The 25,861-nt window shown below is 37.1% G+C and overlaps 4 protein-coding genes across 5 annotated transcripts; 3 read left to right on the plus strand and 1 right to left on the minus strand.

The window, feature by feature from the left end:
• The first annotated feature begins 589 nt into the window (after positions 1 to 589).
• Positions 590 to 6,138, plus strand: LOC121787751 (TSL-kinase interacting protein 1-like). 2 transcript variants are annotated; one of them, XM_042186590.1, is made up of 14 exons: positions 590 to 714; positions 1,393 to 1,617; positions 1,700 to 1,782; positions 1,877 to 1,924; positions 2,016 to 2,125; positions 2,979 to 3,063; positions 3,156 to 3,432; positions 3,674 to 3,805; positions 3,889 to 4,040; positions 4,168 to 4,406; positions 4,565 to 4,829; positions 4,928 to 5,314; positions 5,389 to 5,517; positions 5,704 to 6,138. In XM_042186590.1, exons 2-14 carry the CDS (start codon positions 1,497 to 1,499, stop codon positions 5,944 to 5,946), a joined length of 2,271 nt encoding a protein of 756 aa, XP_042042524.1. In that variant the 5' UTR covers positions 590 to 714; positions 1,393 to 1,496; the 3' UTR covers positions 5,947 to 6,138. The 2 variants fall into 2 exon arrangements, with proteins under 2 accessions (XP_042042524.1, XP_042042525.1); XM_042186591.1 differs by lacking the exon at positions 590 to 714 and adding an exon at positions 715 to 817.
• A 2,041-nt stretch (positions 6,139 to 8,179) lies between these two features.
• LOC121787292 (UDP-glycosyltransferase 86A1-like) lies at positions 8,180 to 10,097 on the plus strand. Its single transcript, XM_042185975.1, has 2 exons — positions 8,180 to 8,800; positions 8,994 to 10,097. Exons 1-2 carry the CDS (start codon positions 8,278 to 8,280, stop codon positions 9,902 to 9,904), a joined length of 1,434 nt encoding a protein of 477 aa, XP_042041909.1. The 5' UTR covers positions 8,180 to 8,277; the 3' UTR covers positions 9,905 to 10,097.
• A 561-nt stretch (positions 10,098 to 10,658) lies between these two features.
• Positions 10,659 to 13,824, minus strand: LOC121787293 (ribosome biogenesis regulatory protein homolog). The gene is made up of 8 exons (XM_042185976.1): positions 13,588 to 13,824; positions 13,113 to 13,263; positions 12,279 to 12,330; positions 12,026 to 12,154; positions 11,589 to 11,706; positions 11,223 to 11,406; positions 11,018 to 11,131; positions 10,659 to 10,937 (listed from the first exon to the last, which is right to left on the minus strand). Exons 1-8 carry the CDS (start codon positions 13,671 to 13,673, stop codon positions 10,788 to 10,790), a joined length of 984 nt encoding a protein of 327 aa, XP_042041910.1. The 5' UTR covers positions 13,674 to 13,824; the 3' UTR covers positions 10,659 to 10,787.
• Positions 13,825 to 21,050: 7,226 nt separating this feature from the next.
• LOC121787598 (cell division control protein 48 homolog E-like) lies at positions 21,051 to 25,314 on the plus strand. The gene is made up of 9 exons (XM_042186373.1): positions 21,051 to 21,223; positions 21,361 to 21,523; positions 22,165 to 22,393; positions 22,690 to 23,456; positions 23,553 to 23,774; positions 23,875 to 23,946; positions 24,054 to 24,335; positions 24,418 to 24,777; positions 24,859 to 25,314. The coding sequence occupies exons 1-9, from the start codon at positions 21,195 to 21,197 to the stop codon at positions 25,153 to 25,155; spliced, it is 2,421 nt and encodes an 806-aa protein (XP_042042307.1). The 5' UTR covers positions 21,051 to 21,194; the 3' UTR covers positions 25,156 to 25,314.
• Positions 25,315 to 25,861: the final 547 nt, after the last annotated feature.

A 25,861-nucleotide genomic window follows, 5' to 3' on the forward strand; every position in this document is an offset into this window, starting at 1 on the left:
AAAACGTGACGAACACCAAATCTATGCAGTCAAAATGGACATATCCGGTATTAACAATAAACATGTGTCCCTAAATTCTTGCCGCCCCAAATCAGCCCTCCTCCAAAAGCTAAAATTAGTCCATTTTTTGTTGATAAATTCGTGTTCAACTTTAAACGTATTCAAGGATGGAGGGGCTCCAAACCACCATAAAACAAATTATCAATTTTTTTAAAAAAAATTTACGACAATAATAATTAGTCATTTTCATTAATCGTCACTGTCTCATAACATATTACATTTAATGTATATTAATTTGTCTATCAAAACTATATTAGACCTATTTTAGAAATAAAAGGAGTAAGATATATTTTTGTGTATGGATTTTAGCCCTAGAATTTATGTGAACCCCAAATCAAAATGACATATTTTGGTGATAGTCAAAATAACATGTTTTATTAAAATAAGAAAAAAAATGTAATGAAAAGAAAAGAAAATATATATATATATATATTATCTGATCTAATATTGTTTGTGCACCAAAAGATATTCTTTGTATAAAAAATTTAATTGATAAAAGTTAAGACCTCATTATCTAACAAAGAATATATTATTCTGTATTGAAAATAGGCCATCTTTTATTTCTTTTATTTCTTGGAGTATATTTTACTTGCCAATTTCAATTGCCCCTTATATTATTTTAATCGTTAACTGCTGTTGAAGTTATCAATCTCAGTAAGACTTCCTTTGATTTATTCTTTTTATTTTTTATTTTTCTTTATCCCTTTTTTTGCATCTGCCTTCCATCCAATTTCGCCTAGTTTGATTTCGGTTTCTGGTATACAATCTCCCATGATTCCTTGTGCTTTTCAATTTTCATGTTCCATGCACATTGGAAGCTGCTTGAATTTTCGTTTCTGAGGTTTTGGTGATTTTGGGTGATAGATCTTAGGGTTTCTTCGTTGATTCTAATTTTTTTTATCGGGAATGTTTTTTAAACTTGAATTGGTGAATTGAGTGTGCTTGAAGTTACGAGCTGACTTAAAATGAAGTTCGAATTATGTTTTTTACATGTTTTATAGTTGAATTTTGCTTCATCAAAATTGATTTTGATTGATTGTTTGGATGTAATGTGAAAACCCTATGTGCTCCTTGTATATCATGAACATACTTGATTCTACTGCTATTTGTTTCCAATTTTGATGATCAATTATCTTTGTAATTCGAGTTGGTGGATGTTTGTGAGCTAGGTATGAGTAGTTAATTCTGCTTTGTGTTGAAAGAATATTGAATTTTTGGGGTGAGACATAATGTGAATTCCTCCAACATGGTATATATGAGTATAGATTGAACATGGTTTTTTCCTATCTGGACTCTCAACATTGTTAACTGTCTTTTCCTTGTTCCAACCAGGCACTTTCTGCTCTGCAATCCGCATTATTAGAAGTATCGTACTAAACCTGGCAATTGGAATATGCATGAAGGATTAACTTTTGCGTGACGAGAAATATATTAAAATGGTGACACAGGTTTCATTGGACTGTGAACTTTGTCAATGTCCGGATAATATTGGAAATAAAGATGGGAATGGTAGCATGCTCACATCTTCACCGGAACAAGCTGCTCTGCAGATGCCTGGTACTGTTTGATCATTTGTTCGGCTCATTAAATGCCCGATCACGGGCAAATGCATATTCTAATCGGTCTTTTATTGCTATAGGAAAAAAACCGACAAGACAATGGGCTGCTTGGACCCGTCAAGAAGAAGAAAGCTTTTTTGTCGCATTACGACAAGTTGGCAAGGCAAATAAACTGCTAGCGTTTTACCTAATTCATCTGGAAAGAATGTGTTTTTTTCCTCCAATGGATTCTGACAGTGGAATTCCTTTTCTCGCAGAATTTTGAGAAAATCACATCACGTGTCCAGAGCAAAAACAAGGATCAGGTGCTTTTTTAGAAATACATCTCGACTCGTCACTCAGTGCTTTCCCCGACATATGCTAGCTTTTCGTCTCATTTTGGTTCACTGCCTTCAGGTTAGGCATTATTACTATCGACTTGTCAGGCGAATGAACAAGTTGCTGTGCCCAGAACTTTGCCTGGATGCCAAAAACTCAAAAGACACCAATGCTGCGATGCTTCGCTGGTAAATATGAATTGTTTATGCTCCTTTCAAAATTACTGGCATACAAATACAAACAGTTTCAGAGATCACTGTACTTTATTCTGTCAAGTGTTGATTTGCTTTGGCATTGAGTTAATTTGCTGGTTTTTAAAAATGTGTCATTTGTTTTGGTGGGGAGTGGTTTGGACCAGAGATGTAACAAAGCTTATTGCAAGTGCTTTACATCTGCTGGATGAATAAACTGCAGATGTTTCTTTGTGTTTAGTGAAACTTTATGAAGAGAAGGGAGAAAGAAGTGTATTTCTCATAACTTCATGTTATAATGCTGGAAGAGATGCACCTGGTGTCCCTTTCTGATGATGATTGGAGATATTAACTATCAAATAACACATTTATTTCCTTTTGGTTTCTCAAAATTGCCCCAAAACGTTGATGATGCATGTAGTTGGGTAGGATTTCAGAATAATAGGATATAAAGAGTTCACAATTCACATGATAGTAGTTAAAGATTCTCACCGTAGTGCTTTATGAATCAACATAATACCCACACCTAGTAAAAGTAACTTGGTTTCTAGTAGGTATATGGATGTGAAAGGTTGATCATTTTTCATGGAAAGTGAGGATAATGTCCTCACACCCTTGGTATCAATCTGGTATTTTGACCAATTAATACTTGAGCCTTCTTCATAACACCACCTAAGAGAAGGAATTTGGGAAAGGGGAGGATAGAAAGTGAGATTATTTTTGCCCACTTTCCTGAAATTGTGTTCTATGGTGTTCTGCTGGGAAAGCTTGATTGTCCTTTCAGGGTTTACCGGGACCCTATTAGTATAACTCTAAATGTCAGTCTTCAACTGCTGCAATTTGGTTGCAGGTGGTCATTGCTGGAAAAGTATAGCTGTAAAGCATCTAAGCTTCATTTAAAACCTAGAAGATTTAAGATATTTTTGGAGACTCTGGTTAGTTTAAGACTGTGATCCTTCTCTGTTAATGAAATAAATTGTGGATATGGTGTACTAAGAATTTTGAATGATAAAACTTTATCATGTAGGAGAACCAACTTTTGAGGGATCGGAAAAAGAATACTAAGAAGAGACTGTCTACTGGAGAAAATAATACTTGTGTACGAAACATCACAAATCAGGTCAGAGCACCAGGGCATGACAACCGTGCAGTTAAAATGGTTCTTCTTGACAGCCAGAACATCGAAAAAGTTGGAACTGGAAAGGTATCTTTGTTTAAGCGCCATGCCAATATGGGAATAAGCCGCGCCAACTGCAAAGTAGACCAAGCTGCTGTAAAGGCAGTGAAACATCGGCGGAAAAATGGTAACTTCATAAATTTATTAGTTCCGTCAAGGATACTATTCATCAATTTCAGTGATCTGTGCATCTGGAGTGTCTGTTACTTGTATGTCAATTGGGCTTTTTAGATACACACACGCACATTATATTTGCATAACAGAAGTGTCCATAAGCCAGATCTCTCATTTTTTTTTGTTTTTATCATAGTTGTTCCACTTCTATAAACTATGAGTATACTTATTTAATTGGAAAATCTGTTTTGCAGGCCTTGCATCAGCTTCTGCATATGAAAGATGGGAGAAGGCTGCCATTGCTGGAGTTTCATTGGTGGCTGATGCTGCTGAACAATTGGAACGGGTGGACACTGATAAAGAGGCTGAATACCAGGAAACACCAGGTTGTAAAAATTTTCCCTGAAATAGTATAAGGGTGTGAATCATAAGAAGTTACCTAACTTAAGTTGCATCTATGTATATTCAGGACATGATGGTCCTCAACTTGTTGCTGATATGACACGCTCTCCACAAAAATCTACCCGAAGCACGCTCAATGAAGACAACAATCAGAACCTGTCAAAGCTTAAACTCCAGTTGTTTCCAATTGACGAATTTACTCAAAAAGACTTGGAAAGGGTACAGTTGAAAGGAGTTTTTAGTACTGGGTTAAATTTTTATTAGTATGTCAACAAGGTTTCGAGGTAGTGCAGTTGTCCTAGCAGTTAGAGTAACTACGAAAATCAACACTCCATTAATTTTGCAGAATCATCATAACCCTTATCTGGAACTTACTTTGAGTACACGGAAGAAAATATCATCTGTGCTGGAACACCTCAATCGCAAATGGGGAAACTCAATGCCGTTAGATCAAGAGCTTACACTTTTTCCTTACTGGGCACAGAGAGAAAACCTGGTGGGGTATCAGAAGTGGAGTAAGGACTCTACTCTGTGTGCAGCAGATGTACATTACAGAGTTGGAAGCCCCCCGGTATTCCGCCTCAGGTATTCTTGATCTCCTTTGCCGTCTGAGGAGTTGTGTTATGTCTTAGAAAAACTGTACAAGATCTAATTAACTGATTTCTCATTTGAGCATTCTGCCCGAGGAACTGTACTAGCCGAATGAATGTGCATTGTCTAACAGATTTTGTTTGTTTTTTAAGATATGGCTGGTTTTTGAAAGCAGAGATTGAATCTGCAACTGCTCAAGCACTTTCTCGTACTAATATCAATGAAACAAGAAAGAAGAATGATGAACCAGTTATCATTTTGACTCCCTCCTCCACATCTACTCCATCTATAACAGTTGCGTGTGATACCCCTGTGTCCAATGTCAATACTTCAAGATACTCTGATAGCACTGCAATTGAATTATTAACCAGAGAAGCAAGTGAAGATTTGACGCATACTAGGCAAGTCGAGAACACAGTATGTCTTCACCTTTGACACTTTCTTGCTCTTGAATCGGATGTTTCTAATTACTATGCTGCTTAATTACATGATTCTGGACTCCATTTTCCTCGCAGAAGGATATGCCCTTGTCTTCTGGGGAATGGGCCGACAGTCTTACGAACATAAGTATGGGACAGCTGCTATCCAAGACAACGCCAAACACAGATGCCAACTGCAGTGATTTTCCGGGGCCTCTAGGTTCAAACTGTCAGCAGATTCCATTCAACTGCGACTCTTTTGATGCTGCGATTGCTGCACACATTTTTAAACACCAAACCAAAGTCCAGCAGCAGCAGAGCCTTGCATCTCATGCACCTTCCATCTTTGATGCTGAAGAAACATGCGATGCCTTTTCTTTCAAGAAAACTAGCGCTTTCTTTGATGAAAACCTCAATGGTTCCAAAGACGCCCATAAGCAACCTACTATAACTAGCCCTTCAATATCTCACCATAAAGTTGAGGTTTGATTACGGACCACTATAATACCCCTATACTGTTCAAAAGGGTTCGTGGTAATACGATTTCCTTCCTGCAGGAATTGCATGGAGGAGAGAAATTGACTGATTACAACTGCATTTGTGAAGACCTCGTGGACGAATCTGAATCTGATAATCCTATAGAAAACCCCGCTATGGATTTGTCTGGGCTCACAGATATATATTGGGTAAGCCATTGCACAAGTCGATATTTTGCCTTGTTATTTCTCAGTTTATTCTCGATGGCATCCATCATTTTTTTAAGTTTTAATCTCTCATATCTTCTAACACTAACTAGGCTTATAGGGTCTCAGTTAATTTCACTATGATGTCGAAGTGCTTATGATCTAATTCAAGATTTTTCCATGTTACAGCCGGACTCTTTAGGGCAGTTAGACTTGGACATACCCTCCTGTAGATACGAATGCAACGACCTAATTCTTAGTGATAGCCGTGGTGGTTTGAACCGCCTGATAGCTAACAGCCTGGATGCGTTCCAGAGCTGCTCTTTCTTTGGCTCAGAGAAGAAGGAAGTTGCACCGAAAGCAGAAACTCACCAAAACGCTTCCTTCTCGGATATCAAAATGGGCAGTGATGCTAGAGACAGAAAATCATAACAGTTGTAATATAAAGCTTATGTTGTTAGGCTGTATGCTGCTGTATAGAGAAGTGGCATGTTGCCCAGTGGTTCTTTGTTGTACAAAATTGGAACTCACCTACGTCTCCACATGATCGTAGTTGAGGTGACTCGAATTCTCAACCTGTTGATTGGAGGGAAAACGACGAATTACGCTGTGTTGGGTTGTCAACTTTTATCCTTCTTCTATCTTTCCATTTCAACTCCTATTATGCTAGTAGTTTCTGTTTTTCTATTTCAGTATTTCTCAATCCAAATCCTTTATTTTCAGAATCAACAAAAAAACAATAGTAGTAGAATTTTATGATATTATAAATAATTCTATTGATAAATACTTATATTTTTTATTTAGTAGTAAAATAGAAACCCCTTTGATTTCTTTTCTGTTAAGTCCTTTTAACTATTCAAATACTACTAATTTCATTTTTCTATTGGTTTATTTTAAAAAAATATATGATTGGATGTAATAAATAATGGAATGGAACTTGATATATAAAGAAGTGGAGTAGTTAATATGGTGAAAGAGAAAAGGAGGAAAAGAAAGAAAAATCAGACAAATTGAAAAAAAGTTAAGGAATTGGATATTAATTTGTCCACACACTTCTCTTTCATTTGATTGATAATATTTTGTAAGTTAGGTTATCCTACATAAAATATGGGGCACATGAAAGTTATATAGACTTCGTATTGTTGATTTGCTGTCTCCTATTGTCGTTTACCTATTATTTAAGATAGATGCATTTTTTAAATTAGCATCACTAGAGTTTGAATTCTATGAGAGGTGATTTCATTTTTTGGAAAATTTATTCATCATTAATACTACCAAATTACATTAACTACTTGCTTTTCTTGAATGAAAAGGGGTAATATTAATTTTTGTGAAAGATCTAGGCCTAAATCAGCAAATTTCGAGAAAATAATATTAGTATACTAGAGATAAGTGAATTATAAATAAAGATTCAATGCCTAACAGAACAAATAATGCTCTTCTAACTTATCAAATAAAATGGGCACATCTATCAACACTTTATTTTCCACAAATCTATGTCTATCCGCCGCTACCATTGTTGAAATTTTTGGGAGTTCCAAATAAAGTCTTTACTCATTATATTTCTCACTCTTTCTCATTATCCACCTTTTCTTTTCTTCACTTCCTTGCTTTATCTTTTTTTTCCTCTTACTTTATCCCACTTTATCAATTTTTTTATTAAGATTAGTGTCATCCACAAATGAGACTATTTTTTATGGACAGATGAAGTACTATATTACACTAATCAATATAGAAAATGGAATTCGTAGGATCAAAATTGTTGGTGGAATAGGGTTGTTGATGACTCGTTTTCTATGATCGGTTAGACTGAGGAAAAAATCTCTCTTTCCGTAACTATTAGAATCATTAAATTGAACATAACAAGTTGAACGATTATGGTAAGGATAGAACTACTAGTAGGATTGAATGCACATTTCTGTAGTTTTAAGCGGTACTTCTGTATTGAGATGAGATCGATCGACCCGCACGACCCCACCTAGATCTGTCGCGGCTATTTTGTGGAAAATTTTCATTAACTTTTTTTGTCACACACAAATTATTATAAAACGACATATATGCATGTCCAAGAGCAAAATTATAAAAAATAATTCATAAGAAATTATGTGTGAAGGTCGCGATCGTTTACTATTTGTTGTGGATCAATCATTCATTTTCATCTTAGCTTAATATTTCTGGATACATGAAAAATGTATTCTGCTAAGCTTTATTAAATATAATTTTGATGCCTACTTTGGGTTTAACTTCCTTTCAATAATTGTATCGCATAGCTCCAAATTACATTTTCACAGCTAAAATGTATAAACCCATGAATATAAGATGCATGTTATCTCGTACCACATTTAATTGAAACGTATTTATATTTCTTTCAAATTTTCGATCTTCTGTCAAATCCACACCGTCCAATTTCTCATATATTCCCAATTTCCCATGATATGTTTATTTTGAGAAATGATTATATTTTGTTTTATTTTTTTTAGAAGATCTGAAGTTCGTTTGCAAAGATAGTATAGATCTGATTGTAATAGACCAACACTGAATTATGTACCCGAAAAAAATGCTTCACTTTGAAAAGAATGGAGGAAGTATATCCTACAAATATTAATATATTAAAAAAGTATATGTATGTGTAATAATGTAATTAGAGTTAAATTACTAGACACCATGTGTTTGATCTGACCCAGAAATCTTGATTAAACACCACCTTATTATATATAGCACATACTTCATTTGTTTCAAATTTATACTAGTGATTGAACAAAAATGAAGAAAATCAAAGAAAAGCCTCATGCACTAATGTTTCCCTACCCTCTCCAAGGCCATGTGATTCCATTTGTAAACCTAGCCATCAAGCTTGCCTCAAATGGCTTCACAATCACCTTCATCAACACCCACTCCGTCCACCACCAAATCTCCCGGTCCCGCGGACTCCTCCCCGACCAAGACATCTTCCTCGAATCCCGTGAAAAGGGGCTCGACGTTCGTTATGCCACGGTCACGGATGGATTCCCACTAGCGTTCGATCGGTCCCTCCACCATGACCAGTTCTTTGAGGGGATCATGCACGTGTTCCCAGCACACGTGGATGACCTAGTTGGTGGAATGGTACTGAACGACCCGTCAATCAACACGTTGATTGTCGACACGTTCTACGTGTGGCCGTCCTCGATTGCCCGAAAGTATAATCTTGCCAACGTGTCTTTCTTCACCGAGCCGGCCCTTGTCCTAACCTCCTATTACCATGTCCATCTCCTCAAGGAGAATGGCCATTTCGCTTCACTGGCTGGTAAGTAATTATTTCATCAGATGTAGCATCGATCTAATTAATAAAAACGATATTCATTGATTTTAAAAATGCACACCTTTCGAAGTAAGCTGCGACTAGTACAACTTATATGTACTAACAATGTTAGTTTGAATGTTAAACGAACTTATATATGAAATAAAATACGAGAGTGAAAAACATGTCTACGTTTTAGGAAATCGCTCCGACGAAATTGACTACATTCCGGGAGTGACATCCTTAGCGACTGCGGATTTACCTTCGTATCTTCAAGCCGAAGACGATATCAATACGACCGTGCATCGGATCGTCGACCGATGCTTCAAAGACGCGAAGAAGGCGGATTTCATGCTATGCAACACGGTCGAAGAGCTCGAACAAGACACAATCTCCGCCTTGCGTCAAATCCAGTCGTTCCATGCGATCGGGCCGGTTTTCACACCCGGGTTCACCAAGAACCGGATCTCTACAAGCCTCTGGGCCGAGTCAGACTGCACCACGTGGCTCGACAGCAAGCCACGTGGCTCAGTTTTATACATCTCCTTCGGGAGCTACGCTCACACTAGCAAACACGTGATTGAGGAGTTGGCAAATGGCCTATTGATTAGTGGGGTCCACTTCATATGGGTGCTCCGACCTGACATAGTCAGTTCAGAGCACCCCGAGGTCCTGCCCGCCGGTTTCGAGCGACGGGTCGAGGGCCGCGGGCTGATCGTACTGTGGTGCGATCAGCTCGAGGTCCTCTCTCACCCGAGCGTCGGGGGATTTCTGACGCACTGTGGATGGAACTCGATTCTCGAGAGCATGAAGTGCGGTGTCCCGTTGATATGTTATCCCTTGTTGACTGATCAGTTTACTAATAGGAAATTGGTGGTGGATGATTTGAAGATAGGAATTAATTTGTGTGACAATAAATCAACACCGTTGAGGAAAGGTGTTGCTGAGAGAGTTAATTATTTGATGAAGTCACAAGAGATAAGGCAAAAAATCAAAGACGTTGGCAAAATATTAGAGGATGCATTAGGTGGTGGTGGTTCTTCAGTGGTAAATTTCAATCGATTTGTGGAAGATCTAACGGCCAAGATTGCTTCAAGAGAGAGTGTTTGAGTTTGAGTAATGACAATTATGGGGTCAAATCCAGATGTTTAGTTTATGTCTATCTTTATTGCCTTTTTGTAGTATTATTTCTTGGATGCTTGTGTCAAATTGTTGGAATCTTGAATATTGTATCATGATATTTTATTTTAGTGTTTTTTTATGGGGAGACATTGATGTGAATGGGAATATTGTTTTTAATTAATATTGACGGAGACTTTTTATTCATTCAAGAATATTCGATCAACTTGATTGAGTTTGAAGCTAATTTATGTAATGGGGTCAAATCAAAACTTTGTTACGTATTGATCTCTTATTTGTTTAAATTAATGAATTTTGCTTACTGAATGACACCCTCTTATGCTACTTTCACATCTCATTCAGATCCTGATCGTTCTAAACTATTTGTACTATTTCTATTTTAAATATTAATTACTCCTATGATATTTAATTAAGGTATTAAAGTTAATTAAGTAGTCTTTTATTAAGTGTTTCTTTATTATACTTAAAATTTTAATTTAATTATACTAATTACTTGTGCTTAAATTTATACTGTCAAATTGAAAAGTGCGATGGAGGGAGTATAAAACATTAATAGTTTATCACGGGAATATTTAAAAATGGCCAAAAATATTAGGCTAACCTATGAAATTTTATACCTATCACTTACTCCTATATTATAATCTTCCAAAAGACTTTGGGAAAATCCAACAGTTCCAGCTCTCAGAACTAGATAGATAAAATTGGAAATGCTGACAGCAAAATAGATTCGAAGATAATACATTTCTCCAAAATATATTTCTTTAGATAATTGTCTGACATGTCCAGCTTAATTTAACTAATTGCCTAACAAAAATTTCAAGATCCCATACGATAATCAAGAGAGATGAGAGCATCATTTTGATTTTCCTTTACTTGAGGAGGGACCTTTCTTCGACGTTTTCTTGAAAGATTTCTTGTTCGCCTTAAACTTGCCTGAGTTCGATGATTGCCCACCTTGCCTCCTTTGGTTCTTCTCTTTCTTCATGTTGTGCATGTTCACAGCCTGCATTTCGACAGATTGAATGGTTAATGGAGTTTGTAGGTGTGTGGAAACCAGAAGCGGAACCAAGAGAAGAAGCGCACCTTTTCTACATTGAGTATCTGGTGAGAGTGCTTGGACATCAACCTGTTCAAGACACTCTCAGTCTGCTGTTTCTCGATGGCTCCCATTCCTGATCCTTCCACGGCCGGTAGGTACTGCACAACAGATAATAATAGGAAAAGCAATGAGCCAGAAATCGGTCAACAGGTAAGAAGTTAAGCTCGAGGAAAGGGTGATGAGACAGACCTTCCTATACTTCTTTTCATGCTTCAGAGGTTTTTCACCTGGCAATTTCTTGTCAAATTTCCCACCACTCGCTGTTGCAGTTGCTGCCATGCCAGCGACATTTTGTAGCACATCTTTGCTAACTCTCTTAGGTTGTGATTGTGTTCCTGTTATAGGTAAGGCAGTCGCTGCAAGTTGAATATGGCTGCAAATTATGAAGACACCCATATTAAGCATTGCTATAAAACTGAAGTATCTGGCAAAGTTGACTGAATTTTGTCATAGAAAAAGCACTGTGAAACTATACATTCACATGTGATAGTACTAATTATTTCCAATAGATGCAAAATCAAAATTCCAAGTATCTAAAGGAGGTCAAAAGCTAACCTTGGCAAGGCACCTGCTTTCTGTGCATTTTTCAGGTTTTTTAATCGATTACCCTCCTGTTTGTCAACTCTGCTTTTCTTCTCCTTGCGTCTCTCAGCAAAAGGATCTGTTCCGGGCTCTGGAAAAAGGAAAGACAGATTATTAAAGAATGAGAAGATGTAGTACTTCAGGATATGCTAATATTATCAATTTATCATACTGACAGTATAGAAGATAAAAATACAGATACAAATCATTACAATTTACAAAAAAATCAACACTAGCCCAATCTAGCCAAAAAAAGTTTTTGTCATGATTTTCAAGCCCATTGAGATAAGTTTATACATACATTGCTCTGAACGAAATAGCAAAATAGCAAAGAAAATTTGGATATCTGTAGTAATTATGAAAGCATTTAGGTTGGAGAAATAAAATAAGAAGGGTATTGACATTTTTACCATCAGTAGCCTTGGCCTCAATGATTGGTATATCATTGTCATCATTAATACGATCATAACCATGGAGCCTCTTCCAAGTACCGGTTTGCTCATCGTACCCCATTTTTTCCTTCTTCCGCTTTTGAATACCTAAATCATATTTCAAAAGAACGCTTAGAACCCAATATTTGAAACCTAGTCAAGGTCAGTAACATTAATCAAAAGTAAATAAAGCATACTGTATCTATTTCGTTATGGAAATTGAAACATATACCTTTCTGTTTGGCAAACACTTCCCATTGTGTAGGAGGTCTAGGCTTCGGAAGCTGAAAAACAGATAAACAATAATTGTCACATATGCAGCATCAAAATCAAGCCCGTGCAGCAAATGAAGAGCACTATCTTTAGAATAATTCCTATGACGAAAATGAAGAAAGTTTCATTCTTTTCCCAGTTATCAAATTCCTTTTAAAGGTCCTAAGACAACTAAAATAATTTTGAAAATTTTCCATTATGATCTCCAAAGCCGACAATTGGTTGTCATAATTTGATGCAGCAGAAGAAAATTCCACCTTCCACAAATATCCATCTCTCTTCATCCTCAGTATCCAACAGGTTCAACACTTCCAGTCAGTCCACTACCTCACCGACCAGTGGTTGTACTAAAGTATGCCACACATGGGCCTCAAAATCCTTATATTTTCTAAAGAAGGGTAAGATGGTGCGGTAAGCAATATTATCATTACCGCATCCTATTATTTAAGTATTAAAGCAAAATCACCAATTTATAAACCATCTAGTATCAAAATAGATTATACCTCTATATAATGACCCCAAAAAAATCGTGTATAAGACGTAGCTTCAAAAGCACTTAATTAATTGCTTCAATGGCCAACTCAATGGACTAGATCATTTTAGGACCCGAGCTCACAGCCGTGTGAGCATAATAAGAACACTACACAAACGCAAGTAGCTACAGCTAACCTTGCCCTTAATCTAGCAAACGGCAACATATAACTAGTTCAATAAGCAAAAATCATTCCCCCCATGTTCCCCTTCTTTGAGATTCATTAGTTCATTCAAATTCTCGAACAAATAGATAGCTTACAGGATTTTCTCGGGGCAATTTGGTACTAGGTTCAGGCAACTTGACGAGCGGGCCGTCGGGATCATCCGTTGAAGGCAGACTGAAAAGGGCATCTGCAACTGCTTGAACCAATTTCGTAGCCTGTTCAATTGTTTCCTTCACAATCTCCTCCCTATCACATAAACAATACACAAAATTCCAAATGAATTAAGCAAAGCAAAATACTAGCAAATGAAGAGCAAATTCCAGCTCCTCCAAAAGCGACCATGCACCCATTGAAAACAAAATTAAACTAGATTCAACATAAGTAGAAGTTCAATTGTTTCCTTTACAGTCTCCTCTCTATCACATGAACAATACATAAAATTCCAAATGAATTAAGCAAGGTAAATACTAGCAATTAAAGAGCAATTTCCAGCTCGTCTAAAACCAATCATACACCCATTAAAAACAAAATTAAACTAGATTAAACATGAGTAGGAGAAGAAAAACAGACCTGGAAGATGGGGGAGACGCGAATTGATGGTGCTGGTTGAAGGCCATAAGGTTGCCCAAATCGATTTCATACTGTGCTTCCTCCATTTCAGAGAGAGAGGGAGAGATGGAGGCGGGCAGAGGTATGAGAGATGTTTAAGCAGCAAAAACCACTAAAACGACAGATTTGCAGAAAGAATCAACGCTTTCGGGCTCGGGCCTATGCAGAACTCTATTCGGGCTTTCTCTGGTAGCCCTAATTTCGAGTTGGGAAGAAAACCTAATTGAATTTATGGCTTTATATATGTACATAAATTAATTAATTAACTAATTAATTAATGTTTAAATGGCCCAATAATTGTGGGATCCGCTATTAGGCCTATTTTGTTAAATCAACTGGGCTAAATTTTCAAGGCCCACACTTCAAATACAAAACTTCAATAATAATAATATTAATTATGTCATTGATTTAATCAAATCTTAATGTATTTATTAAAGTTATGTATATTAATAATTACTATTATCATGTTCTCAATTACTAACTTATTAAATAAATTTTATTGTAATTTTTGAATCGTGGATCTTACTTTATGTTAATATTATATCTTATTATTATTATTATTATTATTATTATTATTATTTGAATTTTTACCCCAAAAATCATAAACTCATTCCAAATTTCGATTTTTTCCACCAACTTTGAAATTGGTTTTTATACCACTTTCGTACTTTGAAACTTATGCTTGAACTTGATTCACTATCTATGTTGTTCCTTTCCATCTTCGCTTTTATTTAGTCACATTGAAAGCCACACTCGCTATCACTAGTGAGGTGTGGTCGTGACGAATGGCCAGCCAAGTTTCTTCAAAATCCCCTGGCTCCAACAATTCAGACCATATAGAAGAGTCCAAATCCTTCTTCAACTCTTCGCTGGCTAGTATTTTTTTGGGAACCTTGTCAGGAAGCTTCATCCCCCAATCGTGGTCGGTTATTATCAACTTAGGCGCGAAACCCATACATTCGACAAACTCACTAAGCAACCAAGAGAATGAGTCAACACCCTCATTTGACACGAATCCGACACCAAATATAACAGGGCATCCGTGATTGTCTTTTTCAGTGAATGGCCCAAACACCATGCAATACTTATTCAACGAGCATAACAAGCAACGAGCGTGAACAAAATGTCACCAATAATTCAACACATAAACTGAAATGTGAGCATAATATAAAAACATAGAAAATGTAAGACACAAGACATACGTGTGATTACCTGTTTGTTGAGTACGTAGTATCAAAGGATACAATGTCACCGAACATCTTGTAGTTCTTTCGCGACACAACGTCACACCAAAAAAGACTAAGTAACTTTCCATCACTACCTTGCTAGAATTTGTAATGGAAACCATCACATGTGTTCTTCTTATCCTCTATTTGATTTAAAATCATTTGGACATCAACGCCTTTCATTTCTTGCAATATGTCGCGATTGCTATTCTGTATGTCTGTAACGGTGCAACCCACAACATCGTAGCCACCCATGAACTCCTTCAACAAATTGAAAGTCATTGTAGGTCCAATGTTGGCCTTTGCGCAGTCCTGCATGAATTTATAATGAATATCCCCAAGGTTACCGTTGGATTTCATGTATCGGACATGTTTTTTATCGACCATCTCGTGATTGTGTTGGTCTACAAAGTTGCTGACAACATATCGAGGACTGTCGGAATCAGTTGAATACTTCAACGTAAGTTTGGCATTGCAATGACATCTGCTAGAACGACGTCTACATTTGGTAGCACTACATTCTTCGTCGACATCCCACTTTTCACCTTGCCTGCTGCATACAACAGTCTGCCAGGTTTTGACACCATTTGAGAATTTGTGTCCAAATCTCTGAGTATCAAAACGGCATTCGTTGGCATATGCTTCATAAAAGGAAGTTCCTTAGTCTAATGTTTCAAACACCTGACCCGCATAAGGTTTCAGCTCGGGTCTGCAATCTGGGATGACTACCGCTGTACACACCACAAAGAATCGTAACCGTAGAATATCATCACAAAATGACACCGAAAAGAACAAAATTTAACAGATAAATAAAGAGCTGGCAGATTGAGGATATGAGAGTGAATGCGAGAATCTAAATTCGATACTACATCAGTTTGTAGGCATATGCTTACATTAGTTTCAGATACTGCATCAGTTTTAGCATAACAGCTTCTACACTAGATATTCAACAAATCCTTCACCAAAATAATCGATAACTAATTCATCACAGAGACATCAACCATTTCGAAATACAACCTACCGCTCAACCTCATTCATCAACGAACGTAAAAACATCCACCATAATCGTCATCGGTTTCAATATTATGATACACCTATTATTCAAATTAGCATGAAAAATACCTTGAGGTTCGTAAGCCATCTCCATTTCAACACAAATGTGGACCTTGATCTTACGCCGGGTAAAATACACACCGAAGAAGCACACCGGAGAAGATTTAGAAGATCAAATTCAACCGGATAATGAGGTTGATATCGCAATGTTGATTTATTAAGAAATATGATATATTATGGAATGAGTAATACGATAATGTGGTTGAATGTAATCTCTTTCCAAAAATGAAAATAATGTTAGCTTGGGAGATTGAAGATAAATTAGGGACTCGTCATTGACTATTCACGCCTAAAAACTGTTACAGATAATTCTTGTTAGTATTATGGCAGATTGGAGTGAAATGAGGGATGTATGTAACTGATGGAAAAAACAATTTCCATATACACCCCCGTTGATAGAATTTGTACACTCCCTTGACATCGAAAAATCAACCCCCAACAAACCGTAGATTAATTACAAGGAATGTATAGGATTAAAGTTTGTAGTTTGTATTATAGATAAGGGTTTGTATTTGATCACACCTCTATAATATATATATATATATATATATATATATATATATATATATATATATATATATATATATATATATATATATATATAGTGATTTAGGGCAAGTGCCCATTAAGTACATAACTAGAGAACAAATCACAGCCACAAGATCAAGAAAATCAAGGGCTAGTATTAATACATGTGATTTTTTAATTTAAAGGAGAATCAGTTCACTCTTATCACAAATTTACTTCACTATAACAAGGCGGGGGTATAATGGTCACTTCACAGACAAAATTAGGGTAGAAAGTAAAATGCTCTCATTTGAAAACTACGTCGCGCGATTCAACCTCTCTTCTCTCTTCTCTCTTCTGCAAAATTCGCGCGATTCAACCTTCTTGTCGCCGTCGCCTTCGCCTCGAAACCAGCGACCTCTCCGTCGTCGTTTTGCACCGCGGAATCGGAATCAGTTCCCTTCCGCCACATCACCGATTGAAGCGCGCGGACGTTCTATCTCATCAACTGAAGCACCTCTCTGACGCCGCCGCACGCGTCAAGCAGATCCACCAATCGCGACAGAGATTCCTCCATCGATTTCCGATCAACACCATCGACTCCTGATGATTTATTTCGACTGAATTCCTCGAATGAATTGTAGAGCTGCGCAAGCGCCACGAGACCGGATTGAAGCGATTCCGAGCTACCAGATCCGCATTTCAATTTCTCAAACTCCGAGTGCATAACTTCTACTTATTCGAGTTTTGAGATTGGTTGCGTACACATGTTCTATAGAATTTCTTGTAAATATGATGTTTCGTTTTTTCAGAATGTTTCTTGTAAATACATCACTCTAAACATGTTTTTACTTCACTGATGTGAACAAAATAGATCACTATAACCAAATATCATAGACACATCACTCTAACCGTTGAACACATCACTCTTAGCATGTTTTTACTTTACTGATTTGAACAAATCAGATCACTATAAGAAAATATAACAGAAACATCACTCTAACCATGGAATACATCACTCTTAGCATGTTTTTACTTCACTGATGTGAACAAAATGGATCACTATAACAAAATATCACAGACACATCACTCTAACCATAGAATACATCACTCTAAGCATGTTTTTACTTCATTGATGTGAACACAATAGATCACTATAAGAAAATATCACAGAAACATCACTCTAACCGTGAAACACATCACTCTAAGCATGCTTTTACTTCACCGATGTGAACAAAATAGATCACTATAACCAAATATCACACACACATCACTCTAACCGTGGAACACATCACTCTTAACATATTTTTACTTCACCGATGTGAACAAAACAGATCACTATAAGAAAATATAATAGAAACATCACTCTAGCCATGGAACACATCACTCTTAGCATGTTTTTACTTCACTGATGTGAACAAAACATATCACTATAAGAAAATATTACAGACACATCACTCTAACCATGGAATACATCACTCTTAGCATGTTTTTACATCACTCTAAGCATGTTTTTACTTCACTGATGTGAACAAAATAGATCACTATAAGAAAATATCACAGAAACATCACTCTAACCATGGAAAACATCACTATAAGCATGTTTTTACTTCACTGATATAAAGAAAATAGATCACTATACGCATATATCACAGAAACATCACTTAACTGTGGAACACATCACTCTAAACATGTTTTTACTTCACTGATATGAAGAAAATAGATCACTATACGCATATATCACAGAAACATCACTTAACCGTGGAACACATCACTCTAAGCATGTTTTTACTTCACTGATGTGAACAAAATAGATCACTATAAGAAAATATCACAGAAACATCACTCTAACCGTGGAAAACATCACTCTAAGCATGTTTTTACTTCACTGATGTGAACAAAATAGATCACTATACGCATATATCACAGAAACATCACTTAACCGTGGAACACATCATTCTAAGCATGTTTTTACTTCACTGATATGAAGAAAATAGATCACTATAAGAAAATATCACAGAAACATCACTTAACCGTGGAACACATCACTCTAAGCATGTTTTTACTTCACTGATATGAAGAAAATAAATCACTATACGCATATATCACAGACACATCATTCCATTAATATAACGAATTATTGTATATGTTGAGAAACAATCAATAAATGATAGTAGTAATAAATTGAGCAACAATCAACAAATGACACAAGTAATAAGTTGTGCAAAAACTAAGAAATAGCAGTAGTAATATGTTGAGCAACAAATAATGAACTCATTGTGACATTTCATCATATACATATTGTGCTCATATTAATATACATCTATTCTTCTTTATCTTACAATGAATCTAACCAAAAGATTTACAGAAAACGAAAAACCAATAACAAAATTTACAGATAATAAAAAATACCAACTCTCATTTCTTGATCAACGTGCATTTACAACATTCATTCCTTTCGTCTTCTTTTACACACCAAATCCAAAATTCTCCGACTCCTTAAAATCAAAACAGTTGAAAAAATCCCTATCGGAGGTCCTCTCCATATACTACCCCCTTGTCGGCCGCAGCATCGCCAACCTCTACGTCGACTTCAGCGACGCCGGCGTGCCCTTTTCCGAAGCCGAAGCCGAAGCAGATTGCTACGTTTCGCAATTTATCACCAATATCATACAATACCTACATATTAAAATCAATATAAGGCATGCAGAATATACTCCACTATATGAACAATATACGTCACTGAAATGAAAAAACAGTACACTATAATGCATGCTCAAAATACATCACTATAAGCATATACTAAGTTCACTAAATGCTAAATATTATTCACTAAATGAATAAAAATAGTACACTATAAAGCATACTCAGTATACTTCACTGAATGTTCAATAAAAAAAAATACACTATAACTATGCAGAAATATACATCACTGTAATGCACAATATACATCACTATATGCTCAATATACTCCATGTCAAGGCATGCTCAATGCACTTCACTATAAGCATATTGTAGTTCATTAATTGCTCAATATACTTCCCTAAAATGAAAAATAATACACTATAAGCATGCAGAAATATACATTAATGTAATGCACAATATACATCACTATATGCTCAATATACTCAATGTCAAGACATGCTCAATACACTTCACTGTAAGCATATTGTAGTTCACTAATTGCTCAATATACTTCCCTAAAATGAAAAACAATACACTATAAGCATACAGAAATATACATCACTGTAATGCACAATATACTTCACTGAAGTGAAAAATAGTAGTTAGTGTGCACATACCTATTTGTTGAGTATGTTATATCAAAAGAAACAATATCACCATACAAATGATAGTTTCTCTTGGCAGTAAGATCACACCTACAAGAACAGAGCAAAATCGCCAGATTTTGAAACTAAATAGGCAATTTAGGAACTGGAAGCGGATGCTCAGCCGTTGGATTCACGAGGCGATCGCGGGGGACCGCGGAAGCTTCCGTGGTTCATCCATGGCTTCCTCTGCCACCTCCGTCCGCCTGCAGCTGCTTCGCCGGAAGCGATGATCAAAAGAAATTGAATCAATCGATTACCTAGCTAGGTTGCACGAGAAAGGCTGCCACCGGTACTTAAGGTAATTCCGATCTGGACGGCGGTATTTGAGGCAACTGAACTGGTCGTCGATGAAGGGGCAGGAGGAGAAGTCGTAGAGCGGGTAGGAGGCGTCGTACACCCATTTACCGCGGAAAATGTTGCAATTGGCGGCGCCGGCGAGGGCGCCGGGGGGTGGTGTTGCTCGGCGGCGGAGGCTGGGGAGAGGAGGAAGAGAGGGGAGAGGAAAAAGAGTGTGAATAGAAGCCCCATTTTTTCTGAAATTGGAGTTGGAAATTTGAAGGAGAGTTGGAGTTGAATATGGTTTCCAAAAATGCTTTTGTTAATTATTTTTTATTTAAAACATGTAAAAATAGCTAAGCCATAAGATTAATTTGAAGTATTAAGATGTGTGGCTGAGATTTATTCTCTAGTTATATACTTAAAATTAGTTAAATATTGTATCAATTATTCGAATCCATCTCAAAGATTATCGACTATAGTGTATAGCAACCGAATTCTAGCACCTATCTTATTTTATCATTATTTAAGTTGATTATACCATTCTTGAAATATTAGTAATGTACTCCATTATCTAACAAGCCAAGATTTACTATATAAAAGCATATTTTTTCAATGGAACATATTTTTCTCTATATGAAATTATGATTGTTAACTTATTCGTGTAGGATAAAATTTCAAGTGGGAAATTGATTAATTGATTTATTTATATTATTCAAAAAGTCCGTACACTCGTATGAACAAATTATCCAATTACTTCTACAATAGTCTAGATAGTTCTATTTTACTTCTCCATAATTTAATTACTTAAATTACTGCCAAATCAAATTCTACCTAAAATAAAAAAGCTATTTTTCCTCTTAAAATAGCATTATAAATATTTACTTATTTAACAAAAATTAAAGAATTAAACAAAAAATATTAATATATTTTTACCCAAATTAGTAAACAGCAGTCCAAAACAGAGTAGATTTTCCTTTCTTTGGTAACAAGAAACGACGCAATTTTCACTATACATTTCCCAACTATTCACAGCAGCTTCAATTCATCAACAAACTCCAAACCCTTTTCGCAAATTTGCATCTTTTTCAGCAATCCCCAGAATTCTATAACCATGAGCAATCAGCCAGGGCCATCCGATCCGTGAGTATTTCTTTGCATTATTGAAATTTGAAATTCTCGCTCGATGTTCTTTCATCGATGGAGAAATTTCATCTGTTTTTAGGTTAATTTTGTGGAATTCTCGCTCTTATTGTTGTCAATTGGTTCATGATGTGTAGCAACGCGAAGAAGGACTTCAGCACTGCGATTTTGGAGAGGAAAAAGGCGGCGAATCGGTTGGTGGTGGATGAGGCCATCAACGATGACAATTCTGTAGTTTCTCTTCACCCTGATACTATGGAGAAACTCCAGATTTTCCGCGGAGACACAATTTTGATCAAGGTTTATTTTTGTCTCTTGTAGTATTTGTGTGTGTATATTGATGATTGAGATGTTGTAGCTTTGTGTGATTGATTTGGGGGAGGATGCTTCATGTTAATTGATGCAGTAATTGGCTGGTTTCTTCTGTTTGTCTGTATTGAGCTGAGCTAGCATTGTACAGCTCTTGTTTTGGGGAAGAATGTGGTGAGGATGTTGAGATCTAATTTGGGGTTTTACTGTCAACCTCTCTGATACATATAGTTATACCCAAATTTGAGTTTTGAAGCTTGAATTTTGTGTGTTTCTGTTCGTGGAAGATTGATACTTTGAATAGTTTGTTTAGCTTTGTTTTTATTGAATGGTGAGAATTGAATTGTGTGTCGATAATTAAAAGAGAAATAGAAAGTAATTTGCAAATTTCGATAGCTTTATTTAATGTGATATGTTGTTACAAATTACAATATGATGTTGCATAATGTGTGTTTACTAGTAATACTATGGTATGAGAATTCGGATGCTAATTGCCATGATTTGTTTTTTTCTTTTATTAATGTTTTCCATTTTGCTTCTTGTGGAATTACTTAGATTCATCATCGATGCTCGATAGCTTATAATGTTAATGCCATTAATCCTTGTTTTACTTATTATAACCTGGATTATAGGGTAAGAAAAGAAAAGATACTGTCTGCATCGCTCTTGCTGAGGATTCCTGCGAGCAACCAAAGATTCGGATGAATAAGGTTGTCCGGAACAATCTCAGAGTTAGACTAGGAGATGTCGTTTCCGTGCACTTATGTCCTGATGTGAAGTATGGGAAGCGAGTCCATATTCTCCCTGTGGATGACACCATTGAAGGGGTTACTGGAAACCTTTTCGATGCTTACCTGAAACGTGAGTTTAATTAAGATTTGAATTTTCATGTGGTGTGTTGTTTATTTATGATTGGGATTTTATTGGCTTTACTGCATTGGGTAGTCAGTCCATCCAAAGAGTTTTAAACAATATTCTCTTATAATCTGAACATCTATAATTGTTGTATAGAATTGGAAAATGAACAGCACAATCAAGGTAGTGATTCATTCTAGTTAGTTTTAATGGGCACCCTATTTTTGGAATATATTGGTTAGTTAAAGCATGTTTATTATGTGTATAATCTTGGGCCTGACTTCTTTTTTTTGTGTCTGCAGCATATTTCCTTGAGTCATACCGGCCTGTGAGGAAGGGTGATTTGTTTCTTGTGAGAGGAGGAATGAGAAGCGTAGAGTTCAAGGTCGTTGAAACTGATCCTTCAGAATACTGTGTTGTTGCCCCTGATACGGAGATCTTCTGTGAAGGAGACCCTGTAAGAAGGGAGGATGAGGATAGGTTGGATGAAGTTGGTTACGATGATGTGGGTGGTGTTCGTAAACAGATGGCTCAGATTCGTGAATTGGTAGAGCTGCCGCTGAGGCACCCACAGCTTTTTAAGTCAATCGGAGTGAAGCCTCCAAAAGGAATTCTGCTTTATGGTCCTCCTGGATCTGGGAAAACCTTGATTGCCCGAGCTGTGGCCAACGAGACTGGTGCTTTCTTCTTCTGTATTAATGGACCAGAGATAATGTCGAAAATGGCGGGAGAAAGTGAAAGTAACCTCAGGAAGGCCTTTGAGGAAGCTGAGAAGAACGCGCCTTCTATCATATTTATTGATGAAATCGACTCCATAGCTCCCAAGAGAGAGAAAACCCATGGAGAAGTAGAAAGGAGAATCGTATCCCAACTCCTGACATTGATGGATGGGCTCAAGGCTCGTGCTCACGTTATTGTGATGGGTGCTACAAACCGTCCCAACAGCATTGACCCTGCTCTTAGAAGGTTTGGGAGGTTTGATAGGGAAATAGACATAGGCGTTCCTGATGAAGTAGGGCGCCTCGAGGTGCTTCGTATACACACAAAGAACATGAAACTTGCTGAAGATGTAAGCTCGGACAACTTTAGATTTTAATAGGAGTTCATACGATGTACTAATTTGATGGACTTTGAATGAATCTGTAACTTCTGTTTGCTATTGCAGGTTGATTTGGAGAGAATTTCCAAGGATACACATGGCTATGTTGGTGCCGATTTAGCTGCTTTGTGCACTGAGGCTGCCCTTCAATGCATTAGGGAGAAAATGGATGTGATAGACTTGGAAGACGACTCCATTGATGCTGAGATACTGAACTCCATGGCTGTCAGCAATGAGCACTTCCAGACTGCTCTTGGAACGAGCAACCCCTCTGCTCTACGTGAGACGGTAGGTTTTCCTTGTTGTTCTTCTCGTTACCGTTTTCAAAAGTATTGATTCCAATATCTAATTCATATCTCCTACTAATTTGCGGAATTGGATGTTATAGGTTGTTGAAGTGCCCAATGTCAGTTGGGAAGACATCGGAGGCCTTGAAAATGTCAAGCGCGAGCTCCAAGAGGTGCGTCTTTTTCATAAACGATCAATAATTCTGATTGTGCAAAATGTATGCTCCAATGTGAGTGTTGTCGTCCATACTAAACTTTTAATATGGTCTTGATGATTTAGACGGTTCAATATCCGGTTGAGCATCCCGAGAAGTTTGAGAAATTTGGAATGTCGCCCTCGAAGGGAGTTCTTTTCTATGGTCCTCCTGGATGTGGAAAAACTTTGCTGGCCAAGGCTATCGCGAACGAGTGTCAGGCGAACTTCATCAGTGTCAAGGGGCCTGAATTGCTCACTATGTGGTTCGGAGAGAGTGAAGCGAATGTCAGAGAGATTTTCGACAAGGCTCGCCAATCTGCTCCTTGCGTCCTATTTTTCGATGAGTTGGACTCCATTGCTACTCAGGTTCGTGTTTATGCAACTCTTTGTATTCGTACTTGAAATAGACTATGTAATTCCAGTGGCTCACACGGCTCGCCTTTTGCAGAGAGGAAGCAGTGTAGGAGATGCTGGTGGCGCTGCCGATCGTGTGTTGAATCAACTCCTAACAGAAATGGATGGTATGAACGCCAAAAAGACTGTCTTCATTATTGGTGCCACCAACAGGCCTGACATCATCGATCCCGCCCTCCTCCGCCCGGGCCGTCTCGATCAACTCATCTACATCCCTCTTCCCGATGAGGAATCCCGCTATCAAATATTCAAGTCGTGCTTGAGAAAGTCGCCCGTCTCCAAAGACGTCGACCTCAGAGCCCTCGCCAAGTACACACAAGGATTCAGCGGCGCCGACATTACCGAGATATGCCAACGCGCGGTCAAGTATGCCATCCGGGAAAACATCGAGAAGGTACAATGATCGAGTCGCTTAGATAGATAAAAATAGTATAGGGTATGTTTTTACGAACGCGGCTGTTTCTGTTTTTCTCAGGATATCGAGAGGGAGAAGCGAAGGAGCGAGAACCCCGAGGCCATGGAGGAAGACATCGAGGACGAGTATGCCGAGATCAAACCCGCACACTTCGAGGAATCGATGAAGTTTGCTCGGAGGAGCGTGAGTGACGCCGACATACGCAAGTACCAGGCGTTCGCACAGACCCTACAACAGTCGAGGGGATTCGGCGCAGAATTCCGGTTTGCAGAGCAGACCGGGGGCAGCGCTGCGGCCGCAGCCGACCCTTTTGCAGGAGGCTCTGGTGCAGCTGATGATGATGATCTCTACAGTTAAAAGCTTTAATGTTGAAACTTGAATAATACTACTACTATCTTTCATCGCTGTACTATTACTCCATTTCTTACCATAAGATAATTCTGATGAATTAAATTTGGGTACTTTTTTATACCGTCTGTAAATAATGAATACTAGGGAGTATTATTTTTACTTTGACATGATGTGTTTGATGATGCTCCAACATTTGATAATGGCCCCTCTTTTATCTGTTGTGAAATGAGGCATCTGTTCCTCAACTTAAGACATATGTCATGTCAAGATATAAGTCATGCCCCTTTATCATATTTGAGGAGACGATTGTTCTGCAATTTTTAGATTCTATACATTATGCATAGTGTATAATTTTAAATTTTAAATTTTTGGTTGTAAGGGCGAAGCTTGGGGAATAACTAATTAACGAACATGAAATCTGTCAATTAAACTGTATGATTGAATTTTAAGTAAGCATGTTATCACTCTATTTCTGTTTGATTACTTAACGTTTAGGCTATGTTATACACATCACATTTGTCACATAAGATCGAACAAATACCAACACCGACCACAAAAATGTGTACACTTATCTAACTAGACTACAACCAAGTGATTTTGATCAATTCATTACCATTTAGATTAAATTTTAATTAACACATGGGAAAAGATTAAATTTTAATTAACACATGGGAAACAACATTTCACCTTAATTAAGCCAACCTATGTCAAA

Source organism: Salvia splendens, chromosome 22 (assembly GCF_004379255.2).
Source record: "Salvia splendens isolate huo1 chromosome 22, SspV2, whole genome shotgun sequence".
In the NCBI taxonomy this organism is placed as follows: Eukaryota; Viridiplantae; Streptophyta; class Magnoliopsida; order Lamiales; family Lamiaceae; genus Salvia; species Salvia splendens.